At 43.7% G+C, this 20,060-nt stretch overlaps 1 protein-coding gene across 2 annotated transcripts in view; it reads left to right on the forward strand.

Moving 5' to 3' along the window:
* Nucleotides 1–589: 589 nt before the first annotated feature.
* Nucleotides 590–20,060, forward strand: part of LOC105465019 (NPC intracellular cholesterol transporter 1) — a 54,505-nt gene continuing 35,034 nt past the window's right edge. For both annotated transcript variants that reach the window (XM_011713204.2, XM_011713207.3), the window contains exons 1-4: nt 590–700; nt 12,031–12,153; nt 13,404–13,510; nt 16,572–16,747. In XM_011713204.2, coding sequence (XP_011711506.2) covers nt 644–700; nt 12,031–12,153; nt 13,404–13,510; nt 16,572–16,747 — 463 coding nt within the window. In that variant the 5' untranslated portion in view covers nt 590–643. The remainder of the gene's footprint in view (nt 701–12,030; nt 12,154–13,403; nt 13,511–16,571; nt 16,748–20,060) is intronic.

The following is a 20,060-nucleotide window of genomic DNA, read 5'->3' on the forward strand; positions in this document are numbered from 1 at the left end:
GCGTCACCGCCCCTGGCTCTGCTAGAAAGCGCCAGGGCCCAGATTCCTTTCGGGTGACTGGGTTGGGAGGAGAAGTCGCTCAGCGTAATTGTCGGAGCCGAAATAAACAGAGACTCCGCGGCCGGGCGGGACCTTACCCGGAAGTCGCCCAGAACAGCTCTACCCTTCGCTGAAACCTCGTCCGCCCCCTCCAACCCAGAGACGAAATGGGGACACATCACGGTTAGAAACTGTTGGCACAACTCCACAGATACTCTCCCCGGCCCAGCCAGACTCCAAAAGTCCCGCGCCTGGCCCCCGAGGATTGCAGGGGCTGAGGAGAAGGGCAAAGAGGAGACCTTGAAGCGGGGACCTTGAAGCGAGGGCGCCGCGGCCCTGGCCCCGCCCGAGTCCTGGCCAGGGAGCGCCGGCAGCGGCACCTCCCAGAAGGGGCGGAGCCGACGACGCCTTCTTCCTTCCTGACCTGCGCGCGCAGCCTGCTGCCGCCGTCCGCGCCTGCTCCTGCTCCTCCGCTCTTCTTGCGCGGGGTGCTGAAACAGCTCGGGGAAGTAGAACGGCCGCCGGGGACCCTAACCAGCCGAACGCCGCCGGGGACCCTAACCAGCCGAACGCCGCCGGTGTCCCAGCCTCGCGCGGCCACGGCATGAGCGCTCGCGGCCTGGCCCTTGGCCTCCTCCTGCTGCTACTGTGTCTGGCGCAGGTGAGCGGTCGCCGGCCACCGGGACGCCCTGTGGGGAGGTGACGGGGCCGAGAGCCGGCGAGGGCGACGGGCCCAGCGGCGGCTCAGGCCCGGGTCCTGGGGAAGTTGGTCTAGCGATGGAGAGCTCGGAGGTCTCTCGCTTGTCCTGTTTCTGTCTCCGGCCGTGCTGTCTTTCCTGTGGTCTGGAAGAGGATGGCAGTGGGGGCTGGTTGACCTGTTGTGAGCCTGTTCCATCTGTGGTCACCTAATTTCTCTGTGTAGGACGTGGCACCAGAAGAAGGGAGGAAAGTGGGTAGGTAGAGTGGGATAGGGACACCACTTGCTTTTTTAAAAATGCTGCTACATGGGCACGAACTCCAAAATTTAGGAGATCTAACCACTTTATTTCCTCTTTCATCACCTGAGGATGGAGGTGGAAGCCGAGGTAGAGAAGAGACACAAACTTCCTCGAGCACCCAGTGAAACTGCCTTGAGTACTTGACATAAATCAGCTTGGTCTTCTAAAGAGGGCAGGTTACTTTTCATCAACTCCTTTTTACACCTCAGGACACTGAGGCTCACAGGACGGTATTGAATTTCCCCTTGTCACTATTAGCCAGCGACAGGGTGGGGCCTGGAACTCGGTGTCCTGCTGACTCCTTCGGGAGGTGGGGGGGCCTTCTGCTTCGTTTAATAGCTGTGGGAAAGAGCACCTCACTGTTTGTGTGTCTGTAGTTTCCTCTTTTAAAACTGGAGGGAGGCGGTGTCACGCTGTGGCTCTCCTTAAACCAAATCAGGATGAGAGTGCCTCTGGGGAATTGTGTCCTTGTGCATATTAACGCCCCTCACAGAGGTGTGGCATCAATAGGTAGTAGTGAATCAGGGTCGAGGGAGTTCCGTGGACTAGAAAAAAACTCTCCTTCGACTTCTATTTAGTTCTCAGAAGGGAATAGATGATGTTGATCCAGTGTCGGACTAAGAGCTTTTTTTTTATTTTTTATTTTTTATTTTTGTGACGGAGTTTCGTTTTTGTTGCCGAGGCTGGAGTCCAATGGCGCGATCTCGACTCACCACAACCTCCGCCTCCCAGGTTCAAGCAATTCTCCTGCCTCAGCCTCCCGAGTAGCTGGGATTACAGACATGCACCACCACGCCCGGCTGATTTTTGTATTTTTAGTAGAGACGGGGTTTCTCCATGTTGAGGCTGGTCTCGAGCTCCTGACCTCAGGTGATCCGCCCGCCTCAGCCTCCCAAAGTTGCGGGATTGCAGGCATGAGCCACCGCGCCCTGGGGGTGAAACCCTGTCTTAAAAACATTTTGTTTTTCTTTTAATTGTTGAAGTTGAGGCTGCTGTGAGCTGTGATCACACCAGTGTACTCCAGCCTGGGTAACAGAGCAAGACCCTGTCTCAAAAAAAATAAAATAAAATAAGAGAGAGAGAGAAATAAATAATAGCAATTGTGTGCCTTAGAGAAAATACAGCTATTCTGTTTCCCTGGAGTTTTTTAAAATTTATTTTTAAAATTTATTTATTTTAGAGACAGGTTCTTGCTCTGTTGCCCAGGCGTGGGGGCAGTGTTGCCATCATAGCTCACTGCAGCCTTGAACTCCTGGCCTCAAGCAGTCCTTCCACCTTGGCCTCCCAAAGCACTGGGATTATTGTGAGCACCACTTCTGGCCCCACCTAGAGTTTTAGATCAGGACCTTAAATTGGCAGGCTTCCTTTTTTTTTGGAGACAGAGTCTCTGTTGCCCAGGCTGGAGTGTAGTGGCGCAATCTCAGCTCACTGCAACCTCTGCCTCCTGGATTCAAGCAATTCTGGTGAATCCCGAGTAGCTAGGATTACAGGTGCCCACCACTACGCCCAGCTAAGTTTTGTATTTTCCGTAGAGATGGGGTTCTGCCATGTTGGCCAGGCTGGTCTCGAAATCCTGACCTAGCGATCTGCCCGCCTCGTGTGGTGATTACAGCTGTGAGCCACCTCGCCCAGCCAGGCTTCACATTATTAAGTAGCTTTCTCTCTCAAATATGTTTTAAATCTCAAGTATCCAAGACTGATGGCCAATGAGTGCTTCTTCTGTGACATTTGGGATAGGTCAGAGGTTTGTTGTAAGTCTCTTGCAAAAATGCCTGGCAGCCTTTTCAAGGTCTGTAAACCTTAACTGGAAATAATCCTATTATTGTTTTAGAAATTCCTCATGTCTGAAAGCTTTCAGTGCACCTGAACAGATTGGGGTGGAGCCTTGAAGCCAAACAGATTGGGAGAGAGTGTCTGCTTTTAGAATTCATACATACCAATGATAGCAGCTCATCTAGCTTCAGTCTGAGCGCTAGTAGAGTTCTATCATGGAATTATAGACTAGTTGTCCTGTGTAAGGTCTGAAATACATGTTGGGGGGATTTTTGCTTTTTTTTAATGTTCAGTATGTACAGATGATGAAATAACATTACTAAACTGCCTTGTTTTTAAATCCTGTAGTCATTCAAAAAAATGTATGCAGTTTTGAGACATAGCTTTTATTTCTCCTGGCTGTAATTTTGATAAGCTTTATCTTGAGGGACTTGGAACATAGAGAAGCCTGGGTAGAAATTAAGCATTAAAATGGCTTTTCCTGAGAAGACTGGGAATGGTTAATCTTTTGACCTGGGAGTGATTGAGAACAACCATCTGAAATTGGAATGACAGTGGGAAATCTTTCCCCATCTTTCCCACTCCTTGACTGATGCTGTGATCAGAAATTTTACTAACATACGTAATCAAGGGGAAAATGAGATTTTTTTTTTTTTTTTTTTTAATTTGAGCCAGTGGGCAGAGGGAAAAGGACTTGCTGAATAGGCCTTTGTATTCCTTCAGTGTTTGTTATATTACCCAGAACAAAGAATCACTCTGGTCATGAAGACAGTGTGCTCTCTCTTTGCTGGGTAACCCTCACTCTCCACTCCTAAAAGGGATGCAGTATTCTAAGCCGGCAAATTACCTACAGCGGAAGCCTGGATCAGTCGTCTCTGATCTCGGGTGCCTCTTTCTGCCCTTTGACCTCCAGCTCTGTGAAGGGCATCAGCTCTCCAGTCAAATTGAACTGCTTGCTAGCAAAATCCTGCTGTCTTCCAGGGCCGCATTTCACATGCTACATTATCTACAACATTCTTGTCCTGTTCCCCTAACTAGAATCCCTTCCCTCTGAAGTTCTGGACCTTTGTTTAAACTGCTGCAGCAGCATTGGCTGCCTCGTTAAAAGACCTTGGTGTGGGTCTTAACTCTTCTCTGTTCCCAAGAGTGATCTTGGGTAAGCCAGTTATCCTCTGGAGCCTCAGTTCCCTCCTCTGTAAAATTGGATTAACTATGCCAGCTATGCTTGTGAAAGACAAATATTTTCTAATTGAACTACCGAACTGCAGGCTCCTTAAGAACAATAACTGTTGCTCTCCAGTATCATCTACAAATGTGGCCAGGACACTTGAGTTGGGACTCTTTTTTTTTTTTTTTTTGAAATGGGGTCTCGCAGTGTCCCCCAGGCTGAAGTGCAGTGGTGTGATTGTGGCTCACTGCAGCGTCGACCCTGGGCTCGAGCTATCCTTCTACCTCAGCCTCCCAAGTAGCTGGGATTGCAGGTGCACGCCACCATGCCCACCTACTTTTTAAATTTTTTATAGACACAGGGTCTTGCTGTGTTGCCCAAGGTGGTCTTGAATTCCTGGGATGGAGATCCTCCTACCTTGGCCTCCCAAAGTACTGGGATTACAAGCATGAACCGCCATGCTGGCCCGGGAATCTTTTTTTTTAATTTTCGAGACCAGGTCTTACTCTGGTAGCCCAGGCTGGAGCGCAGTGGCATAATCTCAGCTCACTGCAGCCTTGACCTCCTGGGCTCAAGTGATTCTCCCACATCAGCCTCCCGAGTAGCTGGGACTATAGGTGTGCACCATCATGCCCAGCTAATTTTTTTGTATTTTTAGTAGAGAAGGGGTTTTGTCAGGTTGCCCAGGCTGGTCTTGAACTCCTGAGCTCAAGTGATACCATCTGCCTCAGCTTCCCAAAGTGCTGGGATTACAGGTGTGAGCCACCATGCCTGGCCCACTGGGACTCTTTAGTCATAAGATATTTGGGCCTTGAAATGGATTTTTGGGGAAAGACTTAGAAACTAGTGGCAATCAAAATTGGGTTTACAGTTGGTTTCTAGGTGATGGCAATGATCAGCCGCAGCCAGCCAGGTTTTTCTTCATCTGGACTATGCTTCTCACTTTCAAATTTTTGGAACATTTGCTTTGGCAACAAAACTGTTTAAAAACCAACTCTCTCTGGTGCAGATGTTCTGTTGGAGGATTTGAGAGGAGCTTTAAAACTGTAACTTCTTGTTACTGTCCCTTGCTTAGGTCACAAGAGGAACTCAAAATAATTTCATAAACATGAATTGGCTGCCCTGGACACAACAAAGGATAAGATCAAAAGAACCCATTAAAAAAATCAGTCTAGGCTGGTCCTAAGGTAGTGCGTTATCAGTTGATCAAAGTCAGTTACAGATTGAACTCCTTGTTCTACCCTTTGCCCGTTCTCACTACTGCACTTGACTAGTCCAAAACAATAAGTAAATAGTAAAGAAGAAAAGGCCATCTATACACTGTAAAGTGCTGTGTAAATGTTCATAATTACTATCCCTGTCTTCTTCATAGTTGATGGGGGGAAGGCTGGATACATAAAAAAATGGTGATACAGTAAGAAGGGCTCAGGTAAGAATGAAGATAAAGTGTTATGGAGGGTCCATGTTTGAGCTGAGATTTGGAGGATAAGTTAATGTATCAGGTGGACAAGACGAAAACTAGAGAAAATAGCCAGGAGAGTTGCCTAATTGTTGCCCAAAACTATTGAACTGTTCACTTGAAAAGGATGGATTTTATGGTATGTAAATTACATCAGTAAAGCTCTTAAAAAAAATTTGCAGGGTTCTGTATACTAGATTATATAAGACTAGAGACAAAAGCGACCCACATTTTGCATAGTACTCCATTGCTGCCACATCCGATCTGGTTTTATCCTCACGGAGCCCCTTTAAGGTGGGTGTAATGCTGTTTTTCCTATTTTATAGATGCAGACATCAAGGGTCAAATTTGTCCCAAGGTCACATAGCTAGTAGATGGCAGATTGGGTGTTTGAACTGCCATCTTCTGGCTTCTGTGCCCTAGTTTTTTGAAATTCAAGGCTAGATTATTGGTGTTTAACAAGCTTAATTGAATGGGTGTTCAGCAGATATTCCACTTGGCTAGTAGAGCAGTCTCATTCAAGGCCTGGTTCCATCCCCAGCGTGGCTCTTCCAGTAGTCTGTAATAGATCAGGAATGGGTTTAGCCTGCCAGCCTGACCCGTGACTCAGTCACCACACTGTGAACGTTCCATAGGGAAAAAACTTCAGACAGTGTATACCGGCACCCACTTTCATAGTTTTGTTTTAGTTTTGTGGCTCCTAAATGTCTAAGACTAACTAGTAATATGACCTTGGGTGAGTCACATAAAAAACCAGAAGCCAAAGGGGTTATCTGTAAAACGAAGAGTTGGACTAGCTGAGCACACTTAACACTCAAAGTATATGACTTAAACACCCACATGCAGGCAGGCCTGGTGCACACACAAATTATCCTTTGTTACGTAGATTTGTTCATGCCAGGCTGGCTATAAAACACTTCCAGAGATTTCCATCAATAGAAGTCAGACCAGCCCGGCAGCCTCCACCCTAAATGTCCTGCCATATTTGTTTGGTCTGCCTCCCTGACTCCAAAGAAATAGCAGGCAGCTTAATCTCTGGACAGGATTCTCCATGCCACTCCCTCCACTCCAGCCTGTGTTGTCCTGTCTGGCCAGGCCAGCCTCTGCTCTCTGGAGAAGCAATGAGGTAGGGAAGTTAACCAGCAAGCCCCTCTCCTCTATCCCCTCGCTGGAGCTGGAGCTGGGTATCGCTCCATGTTTTGCCATTAGCTTTACCCATCCAGGACAGGGGCACAAGTGTTGGTGCCAAGCCCTGCACTCTCAGCTCTGGTGGATGGGCAAGTCCTACCCTGGGGTTGAGGACTGTCTGTGGTACTAAGTGAGTCATTGCTTGACAACTGCCTAGAGAGATACTTTAAAAGATGGGAAATGGTAGGCATTATGTCTACAAGTGATCAAGTTTATATGGAAGGAACACTTGTATAGGATCATCGTGGATGGGACAGTTCATCTCCAGTGCATTCTCCAATTCTGAGGATACATCACTGCACAAACTGGACTAGAGTTTAAATGGTACAGAAGCTGGGTGTGGGGGAGGCAGGCGGACAAGGGGGATGGGTGGAGAATGCTTAACTTGGTGTTCAAAATCACGTTACTTGTGAGCCATGTGACCGCAGAGTATCTTTGAGCCTGAGTTCACTTACCTGTAAAATTCTGCCGTGCTACTGCATAGAGTATCTGAGAAAGTGAGGCATGCAGTTGATGTTCAGTAAGTATTTTTGTTTCATTTATTTATTTTACCACCATGCCTAGAGAACAATAGATGTTCATAGATGTAAGTATTTGAATATGTTAGTTAATGCTTTAGGATTTCCTAAAGGCAGTGGAACAGAATTCTCACTGAGTTCAGAGCTTTTCCGTATGATAATGTGTGCTTGTGGAGCTCCTGAATGGGGTCCAATTTAGCAGTTGCCAAAGTTGCTGACATATAACACAAGGGCTTTTTTTTTTTTTTTTTTTTTTTTTTTTTTTTGACACAGAGTCTCTCTCTGTTGCCCAGGCTGGAGTGCAGTGGCACGATCTCGGCTCACTGCAAGCTCTGCCTCCCGGGTTCATACCATTCTCCTGCCTCAGCCTCCTGAGTAGCTGGGACTACAGGCGCACGCCACCACGCCCGGCTTATTTTTTCTATTTTTAGTAGAGATGGGGTTTCACCGTGTTAGGCAGGATGGTCTCGATCTCTTGACCTTGTGATCCGCCTGCCTCGGCCTCCCAGAGTGCTGGGATTACAGGTGTGAGCCACCGCGCCTGGCCTAGAAGGGGCATTTTTTTTAACCTTTCCTAAACTGTTCCTATCATTATTGAAAGAAGCTTCCATATGCAGTCATTTTCATAATAATTAAACTCTAGAGCATGTTGTGAAATATCCATATGATCTAACCTTTAAAAATAGAAACTCGGTAGCTGTGTAACTACAAAATTCTGGGTAGAAGCCAAAACAATCAGCACTTCTCATTTCTGAATTTAGATAATCCAGTTGTACTCCCTCAGCTCATTGGTGAGTTTTGACGTGTTCTGCATCCATGAACACCAGATGTGATACAGTAGGGAAGTTCAAAGGAAGGATTACACACCTAGGCTCTGCCCTCTAGGATTTTACCGTCTTACAAGGGAGTTGAGACAAAAGCAAGAAAATAACTCTTGCAACTTCTCCCAACATCACAACTTTGCAATTCTTGTAAATTTTGCTTGATCCTAGGGCATGACCAAGGCAGAGGCAGGCAGGTCCTACTTCATGTGGGAGAGAGGGAAGGAAGGGTTGGCGATTAGAGTGATAGGTTTGGAATACTGTAGAAAGGAGAGTGGGCAGAGCCGGAGTGAGGTGTCTGGAGCTTGTCACACAGGCAGTGGGAAGGGTGGGTTGTGGGTTTCTGAGCACCAGAAAACTTTGAGCGCTGTTCCGGAAGAGGCAAGCGGCAGGCATCTGTGCACGGGAGACACTGCCGGGTCCAGGTGAGAGCAGAAGGCTGCAGAGGGAGCCTGCCTGGGAGTGAGCGGTAGGTTCGCTATGGGAGGTGGGTTCGAAAGGTGCCTGAGGTTTTCATTTGAAACTCTGTTGAAGAGGAATTGAAGAGGAAATACAAATAGAGGAAAGATTGGTTTCCTCTTAAGCACTGAGGCTGTTGGGCAGCTGGTGGAAAGTGCTGCTGGAGAGAAGTTGGAGATCACTCAAGCTGAGAGAGGGGTTTGTGGATATAATTAGAGCAGTGTTTATAGGGAGGTGCAGGTGAAGGGACCGAGAGAGAGATGAGGTTACAAACACAGAAGAGAAAGAGATGGAGATGTGGAGGCCCCTGAGGTGGAGCAGCTGCAGAGGCAGGCCTGGGGGCCAGGAAGCTGGCTCTCCACTTTCAGCTGTTGGTGAGAAGGGAGTGATGGCCAGGCTTCTCCCATCATGCAGCTGTTGAGTGGGTGCACAGGTGCTCATGCTCTTGCACACAGTGGGGTTTTGGGAGGGTGTGATGCTGCAGAGAGGACTTTCATGATGCAGCTGATTCTCTTTTATTGAGAACCTTTTTTCTGGAGTCAACTGCTCTGTTTTGAATCCTGGCTTTGTGCTGTGACCTTGGACAAGTTATTTAGCCTCAGTGCCTTCGTTTCTGCGTCTGTAAAAGGGGTATAATAACGCCTCCCTCATCAAACTGTTGTAGGATTAATTGGGTTAACATATGAAGAGTGTTTAAAACAGTGCCTAAGCCTAGGACACCGCCAGTGCTTTGTAAGTCTCTGGGTCCTGCTGGCTTAGGTTGCTTCTTTAGGCAGGATGACTTTTTTTTTTTTTGAGACAGGGTTTCACTTTGTTGTCCAGGCTGGAGTGCAGTGTTGCTATCTCTTCGGCTCACTGCAGCCTCAACCTCCTGGTTCAGGTGATCTTCCCACCTCAGCCTCCTGAGTAGCTGGGACTATGGGGATGTGCCACTAGGCTCCACTAATTTTCAGCTGTTGTTTTTGTTTGTGTTGTTTTTGTTTTTTAAGACAGTCACTCTTGTTGCCCAGGCTGGAGTGCAATGGCACAATCTTGGCTCACCACAACCTCTGCTTCTCGGGTTCAAGCAATTCTCCTGCCTCAGCCTCCCAAGTAGCTGGGATTACAGGCATGCACCCCCCACACCTGGCTAATTTTGTATTTTTAGTAGAGACAGAGTTTTTCCATGTCGGTCAAGCTGGTCTCGAACTCCTGACCTCAGGTGATCCGCCCACCTCAGCCTCCCAAAGTCCTGGGATTACAGGCATGAGCCGCTGCGCTCAGCCTGTTGTTGTTGTTTTTAAGAGACAGGGTTTCACCATGTTGCCCAGGCTGGTCTCAAACTCCTGGGCTCAAGCGACCCACCTTCCTTGGCCTTCCAAAGTGCTGGGATTATAGGCGTGAGCCACCACTCCCGGCCAGGATGCCTTTTTTTTTTTTTAATCTTCTCTGCTGTGTCTCTAGAAGACGACTTTTTGAGAAGCAAACCTGAGTGTTGATTCAAGCCCAAATTTTCTTGGCTCATGTGTTATTTTTTTAGGTCTTTGGAACCTCTTTGTCGAGGTCCCAAGCAGGTAGAAGACATTAATAATAATTCCATATATTTGATTGCATGGTGCTCTGTAGTTGACTGAGTACTTACTGTATATGTACAGATAGGCCCTTATTTGACCTTCACAGGAACCTGGGAGGTAGGCAGAGTTTATGAGCTTCTTTTCCCAGGTAGGAAGACTCCTACATGGTTAGGTAGCCTACTCCAGGTGTGATCCCAGGTGCGGTCCAGCTCAACAAGCACACTGAGAGCCTCATGAGCTCTTGGGATCAGAACCCAGGACTCCTGATCCCACTCCGTGCCGCCTTCTCACCCACCCCTCTTCCACCAAGTGGGTGGAAATAGCACTTGCTTTGAAATAAATAAAGAATGATCTTTGTGAAAAGCAACCTAAACAGCAATGGGTCATCTTTATTCACATCTATATTACCAAGTGCTGAGTAAGGGGATCTTAGACTCCAGACACCCGTCCTTTTTGTCAGGCCAGAGCTGCAGTGTGTTGACCGCAGGTCTGTGTCTGTCACCCCTGCTCCTGTGGGTAACCAGCCAGAGTGCCCCTGAGGCCAATCCCTGGAGAGTTCTGCGAGGTCTAGGGAGGAGTTCTTTGTATTTCAACTTTCATGTAAACCTCAGCAGTTTCCTATGCCTCTGTAGTCAGCTTTTGCCTTTTCAAACTTCAGTTAGATAGGTAATGACTTTTACTCATTAGGACTTTTTTCCGTTAGTTGGAAACCCAGAGTTGCAATACTGTTTCTTTTTTCCTTAGAATCGCCAGGTTTATGGGAATAACAATTGGGATTCTCTTTATATAAAAATAGTGGTGGAATCTTGGCACAGGGTTCGTATGTGGCTTTGTTGAAGGCTTGTCACTTCCTCATTTGTATAATTTCCCTCCTTTGTGGCCTGAACATGACTTTCAAAGAGTCAGGAGGAGTTAAGTCATAATTTTTATTTTAGAACATCTGAAAAATGAATTCAAAGAAAAGTGATATTGATGCCTTGGATTTCCCTGCCCATACAAATCCCAATCTCCTGCTGACTTTTTCTCTTGTGTTTTAGGTCTTCAGGTACTGTTGTGGGATTTGTATTTTGATACTGAGGGACCAACACAGACTGACTTAGCTTCTTGCCTGTGTGCAGGTTGTGTGCCACTGTCACTGAAGAGAATTTCATATTGTGACTTCTGTTCAGATTTTTTTTTTTCTATGGCTTTTCTATCAGGGTTCTTGGGAGCCATAGCTGCTTCTTGATATCTTCTGTTTCCCTGTAGAACAGACGATTGCAAGCCCGGGGCCCTGGCGAGCTGGGCCCTCTGTGGCTTTCTGAGTCCATCGTGAGGCAGAGGATCGGGTGTGTTTTGGGCAGCAGCCTTCAGAGCAAGGCACTGACCTGATGATTCACACTGACTCCTCCCCTCCGCTGAATTTTCTGACAACCTTGTGACTCTCACATGGGAAATATGAGTGGCTTTTGAGAAACCTTTACATAAGAGGTTTTAAAATTTCTTTCGAGATTGCTTTGGTGTTTTTCCTTAAAGTTAGCACATTCTTTGCTTTCTACTTCAATCTCGGACAGAAAGTTCATTCTTGTTCTTTACATTGGGGTGTTGATGTTTGTGGTTTTGTTGTTTTGTTCTTCATGTTACTCATGATGTATTGATATTAATTAACCTAAATACATATGGAAATATTCTTTCATTACTTCGAGCTTATATAGTTCCTGGTGCAGATGTGCAAAAATGGTGCTTTAGTAATTGCTAAGTCACTATCTTGCTTTTCTCTTTACTGTGATTCTGAGTGTTTCTTACATGGAACTATAGCTTCCTCTTATCAACAAATAAACAGGAAATAGAAATTATGTAAATAAGCAATTACCATTACCTACTTCACTGACTTGACAAATAGGCATTTGGTCTACTTTAATTAATATTTTTCAAAATGTTAAGGTGCCTGTTGCTGTTACTTCATTTTGCAGGTAGCATTGGAAGTTTCTGTGATCATACTCAAGTGGGCACTTTTTGTTGAAATGTACCATTGAGACTCTGGTAACACTGAAATTTGTGTTGACTTTCTGTAGGTGTTTTCACAGTCCTGTGTTTGGTATGGAGAGTGTGGAATTGCATATGGGGACAAGAGGTACAATTGCGAATATTTTGGCCCACCAAAACCATTACCAAAGGATGGATATGACTTAGTGCAGGTAAGTTCATTATCCTTAAATGTTATTGCAGGATGGAGGTAGAGGCGAGACTAATAGGCTTAAGTCTTACCCCAAACTCTAAAACTCTAACCTGTAGCATACAGTAGCAGAGAAAGAGCACCGAAACTCCAAAGGCTTAATTTTTCAGGGGATGACTTTATACCTCTTATAAAGTTCCCAATAGCAGGTTACTATTTAGAGACTGTCCTTGGTACTTCATACGTTGCCCTTGCAGCATCTTCACAAAATATTAGAAGTTAGTTGTTTTTGATTCCTACATTTCAGGACTCAAATGGACTCTGTTGCTAAGTGGCTTTGACATCCTCGTTCCCTGTTCATCTTACTGTTTTCTCTGTGTTCCACTGAGAGCCTGTGAATTTTGGCTGCTACCAGGATTCTGATTTCTGTTTTTTTTTTGTTTTTTTTGTTTTTGTAACCATGCTGTGATACACAGGGATATTAGAACTGGAAAAATCATGTGAAAAGCCTGGTTTTAGAGACTTAAAGTAATCAAAAGTCAAGTTGACATGATAACAGAGCTCCTAGGCTCACTTGTTCATTTCTTTTCTGTTTTTGAGACAGAAGGAGCCTTGCTCTTTTGTCCTAGCTGGAGACTAGAGTGCATTGGTGCAATCACGGCTCACCATAGCCTTGACCTCCTGAGCTCAAGCAATCCCTCACCTCAGGGTCCCAAGTAGCTGGGACTACAGGCACGTGCCACAACCCCTGGCTAATTTTTTAAAATTTTTTTGTGGTGACGGGATTTTACCATGTTGCCTAGGCTGGTCTCTAACTCCTAGGCTCGAGCAATCCTTCCTCCTCAACCTTCCTAAGTACTGGGATTACAGGCATGAGCCACAGCACCTGTCCTCACTTGCTGCTTTCATCATAATTATTAAAGGTTTCAACTTTCCCTGAAACGACTAATAGAAATAGTAAGTAGCACTCTGGTTGAATTGAATCAAACAAACAAAAAACCCAAAGAAGATATAAAATGATTGTCAGGAGAGGAGAGAAAGCTTCCAAATAAAAAGAAAATTAGAAACATCTTTACTACCTCTACTTGTGAATAAGTAGTAAATGTGTAGCCTTTTAAAATATTTCTATAAGAACTTTGCAAATACAGGATGTGTCTTACCCTTTTGTACTTCAAAAAGATTACATGAATGAATGTGTCTTAATTCACTGAGGAATGTTGACCTTATTTTAACTACGGCCTACTCCTGTGTCTGTGCTCTTTCACCTGAAAGGAACTCTGTCCGGGATTCTTCTTTGGCAATGTCAGTCTCTGTTGTGATGTTCAGCAGCTCCAGACACTAAAAGACAATTTGCAGCTGCCTCTACAGTTTCTGTCCAGGTAGGTTCTGCTGGGGAAACAGAACAACTGAGCTGTAGATACTTGTGAGCTGGTAATACTCAACTTTCCATTTATTCTTTGTTTGTTTACATATTTGTATTTATATATTATATGTCTGTTATATGAATATATTATACATTTATACATATATGTATACATTTAAAATAGGTGGATATATATTTACATGTATATTTATATATTAAAAATACATGTATGTATAATGTGTATGCGTGTGTGTGTGTATAATAGAGACAGAGTCTCACTGTGCTGCCCAGACTAGAGTGCAGTGGTTTGTGGTGTGATCACAGCTTACTGCAGCTTAAACCTCCTAGGCTCCAGTGATTGTTCTGCCTTAGCCTCCTGTGTGGCTAGGACTATAGGCATGCACTACCCTGTCCAGCTAATTTTATTTATATTTTTCTTTATTAATTTTTTTTTTTTTTTTTTTTGAGACAGACTTGCTCTGTCACCGAGGCTGGAGTACAGTGGCATGATCTCAGCTTGCTGCAACCTCCTCCTCCCGGGTTCAAGTGATTCTCCTGCCTCAGCCTCCTGAGCAGCTGGGACTACAGGCACATGCCACCACACCCAGCTAAGTTTTATATTTTTAGTAGGGGCGGGGTTTCACCATGTTGGCCAGGCTGGTCTCAAACTCCTGACCTCAAGTCATCCACCTGCCTCAGCCTCCCAGAGTGCTGGGATTACAGGCATGAGCCACTGCACCTAGCCTAATTTTTATTCTTTTTCTAGAGATGAGTGTCTCACTGTGTTGGCCAGGCCTGGTCTCAAATGATCCTCCCACCTTAGCCTCCCAGAGTGCTGGGTTATATGTGTGAACCACAGTGCCCAGCCAGTTTTTTTTTTTTAAGTCACTTTTTGTTTTATTTTAAGAAAAAGCACTCTTACAATTTGTCAGAAATAAAGAGAAAAACAATAATTATCAGACTTGGTTCACTTCCCAGTTGCATTCAGAGTTGATGCTTGGTTTCCTCTGTGATGTTTCACTCTGCAGGGTGTCTGCACTACGGCCAGGCTCCTTTCAAACTTGAGCTGTGCACTGTGGGGAAGAGAGGTTCCTAGGGGTCCTGCTCAGGTGCCTGGCCTGAGACTCCCATCGTGCAGTCCTTCCTCTCCCCATATGCCTTGCTTTGCACATCATTCTTGTCTCTCCCTCTGGTGAAGGGGTGTGATAGAGTCAGGGCTTCAGTAGAGCTGGCCTTGGGGAACTGTTAACAAGCTTGTTCTGGTGTAGCTGGCTGGTTTTGTCAAACTTAGTTTTCTATCTGATCTGTTTGTTGGCTATGGCCCTGAGCAGTGAAAAAGGGCTTGGTAATAGATGTTCTTCTCTAGGCCTAGCCAGCAATTCTCAAATATGCAAAAGAGCAAGCTGCTGATGGTCTTTAGAACAGCAGATTGTGGCATCTTTCTAAATTTTTCAGACTTTAGCACACTGGTAAAGATGTTTGGGAAGCAAATGTTGAAAAGGGAAAATGCTTCTCTGTGCAAATATCACTGCAGGTGGTGATAGGGCACAAGTTGGCTTCCAATGAAGAAATTCTGCTTCTTACCAAAAGTTGATAATAGAGAATGGAAAACCACCACTAAATTGTTTTTTCAGAACAACAAAAGTTGAGACTATAGTTGGGCCAGCATATCCTATGAAAGGCTTATGGACATTGATGGAACCAAATTGGAGCCTTGTACACTCAGTCAAAACACATTTATTTAGGATCCACCCTATATGAGACATTATGGACATAGGGACATAAACATAAAAAGATAGCCAACCCTTTCTCCATATTATGAGAGGCACCAAAGCTTGTATCAGAAACAACCTGATATTTGGAAAAATACACAGCTGTCAAAATTAGTGATTGTGGGCATTAAATGTAGTAACATGGAAAAAGTTTGAAAACTACACACCCCGAGAGTGATTCCTATTATAATAATGTAATTGTAGTTTCTGGCTTTGTTGCAGTAAAGCAGTGGGGCTCCTGAAAGAGAGAGAGTCTGTGCTTCCCTGTCTCCTTCACTAAAACAGAGGCTCTTGAAGGCCAGGATACACTTTTTTCATTCTTTGTCTTACATGGTCACTGGGACTGGATCAGAGTATAAAGTAACCTTGATTGCAAGAATGCAAGTCTAATGAAACAACAGCTTTTGCAAGTAACAGTGGACCAAAGGGAAAAGAGAGCTCAGGCAGCTTACGGTTCTTGTGCAGTTGTGTGCTCCTGAAGCGCATGCAACCAGAGAACAACATTGCTGTTCTCTGTCTTTACAAACCATGGGGATTTCTCCTTGTGTTTCAGGAGGGCCTAGTGATTTTCTGGAGCTTGAAAGAAAACCTTCAATAGGTTGTAAGATGAAGATTCTCATGACAATTCTCATTATTTTATTTTATTTTATTTTCTTCTTAATCAAAACTGTCAGCTGGTACAGTGGCTCATGTCGATAATCCCAGCACTTTGGGAGGCCAAGGCAGGAGGGTTGCTTGAGTTTAGGAGTTTGAGACCATCCTGGGCAACACAGTGAGACCCACACCTCTACAAAAAAATTTTTTAAATTAGCCAGGTGTGGTGGTGTATACCTGTAGTCCTAGCTACTTGGGAGGCTGAGGTGGGAGGATTGCTTGAGCCTGGGAGCTCAAGGTTACAGTGAGCTGTGATCACGCCACTGCACTCAGCCTGGGCGACAAAGCAAGACCCTTTCTCAAAAAACAATAATAATAATAATAATAATTCCTGATGCTCCAAAGTCCTTTTACTCTAGGTCAGAGAATGTATGTCTCTAAATTATAAAGTGCAGAATTCAGAGAAGCATCTCTTTCTTTTTGAAATTATAATTGGACACAATAAATACAGAAAGTAATTAGGGCATTTTTTAAAGGTGTGCCTTTATTTTAACATGAGGTTTTAAGTTTAGTATTGCTGATTTTTAATATGTTCTCTTGGTAATTTGTCACTTTACAGTAAGTTTAAAATATTCTTTGTCTATTTAAAATCGTTCCCGCTGGCCCTATTACGTGTGAGATCATGCAGAATATAATTTACTTTTCCTTTAGATGTCCATCCTGTTTTTATAACCTACTGAACCTGTTTTGTGAGCTGACATGTAGCCCTCGACAGAGTCAGTTTTTGAATGTTACAGCAACTGAAGATTATGTTGATCCTGTTACAAACCAGACGAAAACAAATGTGAAAGAGTTACAGTACTTTGTCGGACAGAGTTTTGCCAATGGTAAGTAAACTTTTAATTATTCCTCTTTTACAGCTGGCATCAGGACAGCAGAGCAAATTGTTCCTTTTAGTTGTCCTGTCAACCCTGTGGAAAATCACAATTTTCAGTTCCATTGGCCAGGAAATAAAGTTGTTGCTTTGCTTGTATCCTAGGACTTGAACTACAACGAATATAACAATCTCCTTAAAGCGCTTGCTTTAACTCCCCTTAACTTTAACTTCCCACATGGAAAATTTTAGTATGTGCAAGTTTGCATCCATACACTTCAGTAACCATTGGATCTTTGATTCTAACAGACGTGAGTTGTGTAATGTCATAAATTACTGCAAGACTGAGAAGATAGAACTATTAATGGTTGGCAGAGAAGAGGTCATGACTCGGAAGAATCAGATCACCATAAAGGAAAGTCAGCAGGTCTAACAGATAGCAGAAATGATCCCCCAGCATTGACCAGCATACAACATTTAATTATAATGACAGTTAAAAAGGTAACAAAAAATTCCTTAGAAAAAAGTTCTCATTCACAAAAGCAGCAAAAAATAAGGCACTTAGGAATCCAAAAGATGTGACATACAAGGCAACCTGACTGAATGGAGAGAGGTCATTTTGTCCGGAAACAGAAGCCCACATGTATGGAAAATGGATATGTAACACGTGTGTCATTACAAATCATTGAGAGAAAAGGTGGACTAGTTGATAAATGGGATCAGAAAATAGATTATATTTATCTACTTTTAATTTTTACAGATAAAAAATCAATTATACAGATTAAAAATCCCAGTTGGAAAGTTTTAGAAGTAAATATAGAATATCTTTATGACTTTAAGATAAAGGAAAGATTTCTAGACAGAAGAGGAAAAGCAGAAACCATAAGGAAAATATTTATGAATATAAACAACTGTTATCTGGAGCAGTCAGCGAAATGCAAATTTAAACAGTAAACTACAATTTCACACCTCATCAGCTTGGCACAAATTAAAAAGTTGGTCAATTTCAACTATGGATGAAAATGTGAAGCAATAAGAATACTAATATACTCCACCACTTATAACCATAATTTGGTATAATTGTTTGAAAACCATTTGAAAAACAACTGTGATATGTAGTAAAGTTGAAGATAACCCTCCTCCCAGAAATTGCACTTGTAGATGCCTGCCTTAGAGAAACTCTAAGTGCATATAAACCTGGAGACCCATATAAGAACACCCACTGTAACATTATTGTGATTGTGAAAAATTGAAGACCTCAAGAGAATGAGAAGACATGACACAGACTGGAAGAAAGTATTTGCAAAAGACATATATTAGTAAGGACTATTATTCAAAATATACAAATAACTTCTAAAACTCAACAAGAAGAAAGCAAACAGCCCAACTGAAAGATGGACAAAACAACCTGAACAGATACCTCACCAAAGAAGGCATACAGGTGGTAAATAAGTACATGAGAAGAGATGCTCAACATTATGTCATTAGAGAATTACAAATTAAAACAACCAGATACCACTACACATCTATTAGAATGGCCAAAATTCAAAACACTTGCAACACCAAATGCTGGCAATGAACTCTCATTCATTGATGGTGGGAGTATAACATGGTACAGCCACCTTGGAAGATAGTTTAGCAGTTTCTTACAAAACTAATCATACTCCTTGGTATTTACCCAAATGAGTTAAAAATATGTCTACCCCAAAACCTGCACATGGATGTTTATAGCAGCTTTGTCCATAAGTGCCAAAACTTGGAAGCCACCAAGATTTCCCTCAGTAGGTGAATGGGTAAGTAAACTGCCACATCCACACAATGGAATATTATTCAGTGCTAAAAAGCCATGAAAATTCAGTGCTATCAAGCTATGAAAGTACATGGACAAACCTTAAATCCTATTACTAAGGAAAGCCGGTCTGAAAAGGCTACTTACTATATGACGTTCTAGAAAAGGCAAAACTGTGGAGACAGTAAAAAGTCAGTGATTGCCATGGGTTAGGAAAGAGGAAGGCATAAGTAGAGCACAGAAGATTTTTAGGTGGTGAAAATACTCTGTATGATAACTATAATGGTGGTTACATGTTTATATGACATTTTAAAACAAAAGTACTACCTACTTAAAACATACAAGTACACAATATGCATGGGAAGGATAAACATCAAATTCAGGATTGTGTTTACCTTAGGGAAGGGACTACTGTCAGGGAGGGGCAATTGGGGAGCTTCAACTGAATCTATAGAGTGTATGTGTGTGTTTTAAGTATTTCTTTATTTTTTTGAAGAGACGGGCCTCACTGTGTTGCTAAGGCTGATCTTGAACTCCTGGCCTTAAGTGATCCTCGTACCTCAGCCTCCCAGTGTTGGGACTGTAGGTGTGAGCCACCCCACCTGGCCTATAGTGCATTATTATTTGTATTTATTTTTTAAATTATGCCATAGCCAGTTGTTCTGAATAGTGCATTATTATAAAACAGAGTCAAGGTCTCATGCTGTCACCTAGGCTGGAATACAGTGACGCAATTGTGGCTCACTGCAGCCCCAACCTCCTAAGTTCAAGCAGTCCTCCTGAGTGGTTGGAACCACAGGCATATGCTACCACACCTGGCTAATTAAAAAATATTTTTTTTTGTAGAGATAGGGTCTTGCTTTTTTGCCCAGGCTGGCTTCAAACTCTTGGCCTCAAGTGATCCTCCCACTCAGCCTCCCAAAATGCTGGAATTACAGGTGTGAGTCACTGCACCTGGCCAAGTCCATTATTTTTTTAATGTTGAGGCAAATGTTGTAAAATGATAAGACTGATAATTAACTGGGTAATGAGGAAATGAGAACTGTATTATTCTCCATGTATTTTTTGTATGCTTGAAATATAAAATAAAACCTGAAAACCAAATGGTGAGCTGGAAGATATGAGGGAATTACCCAGAAAACAGCATAGAGATAGAAAGATCTATAAATCATTAAAGAAATGACATATAGGATAACATGAGAAGCTCCAGAGTGTTGGGGAGAGGCAATCAAAGGGATAATGAGGATTTTCCAGAATGGATAAGGGATGAACCCTGAGAGTTTGAGAAAATTCAGTATACAAAAATCAGTACAAGTGTACAGTATTTCTGTACACTTACAGTGGACAATCTCAAAGTGAAAATAAAACATTCCATTTACTATAGTATGGGAAATAGTAGTAACTGTAACAGAAGGCAAAACACTTTAAAACTAAAGAACAGCCGAATGCGGTGGCTCACACCTGTAATCCCAGCACTTTGGAAGGCCGAGGCGGGCAGATCACAAGGTCAAGAGATTGAGACCATCCTGGCCAACAT

This window comes from Macaca nemestrina, chromosome 19, assembly GCF_043159975.1.
Source record: "Macaca nemestrina isolate mMacNem1 chromosome 19, mMacNem.hap1, whole genome shotgun sequence".
Classification (NCBI taxonomy): domain Eukaryota; kingdom Metazoa; phylum Chordata; class Mammalia; order Primates; family Cercopithecidae; genus Macaca; species Macaca nemestrina.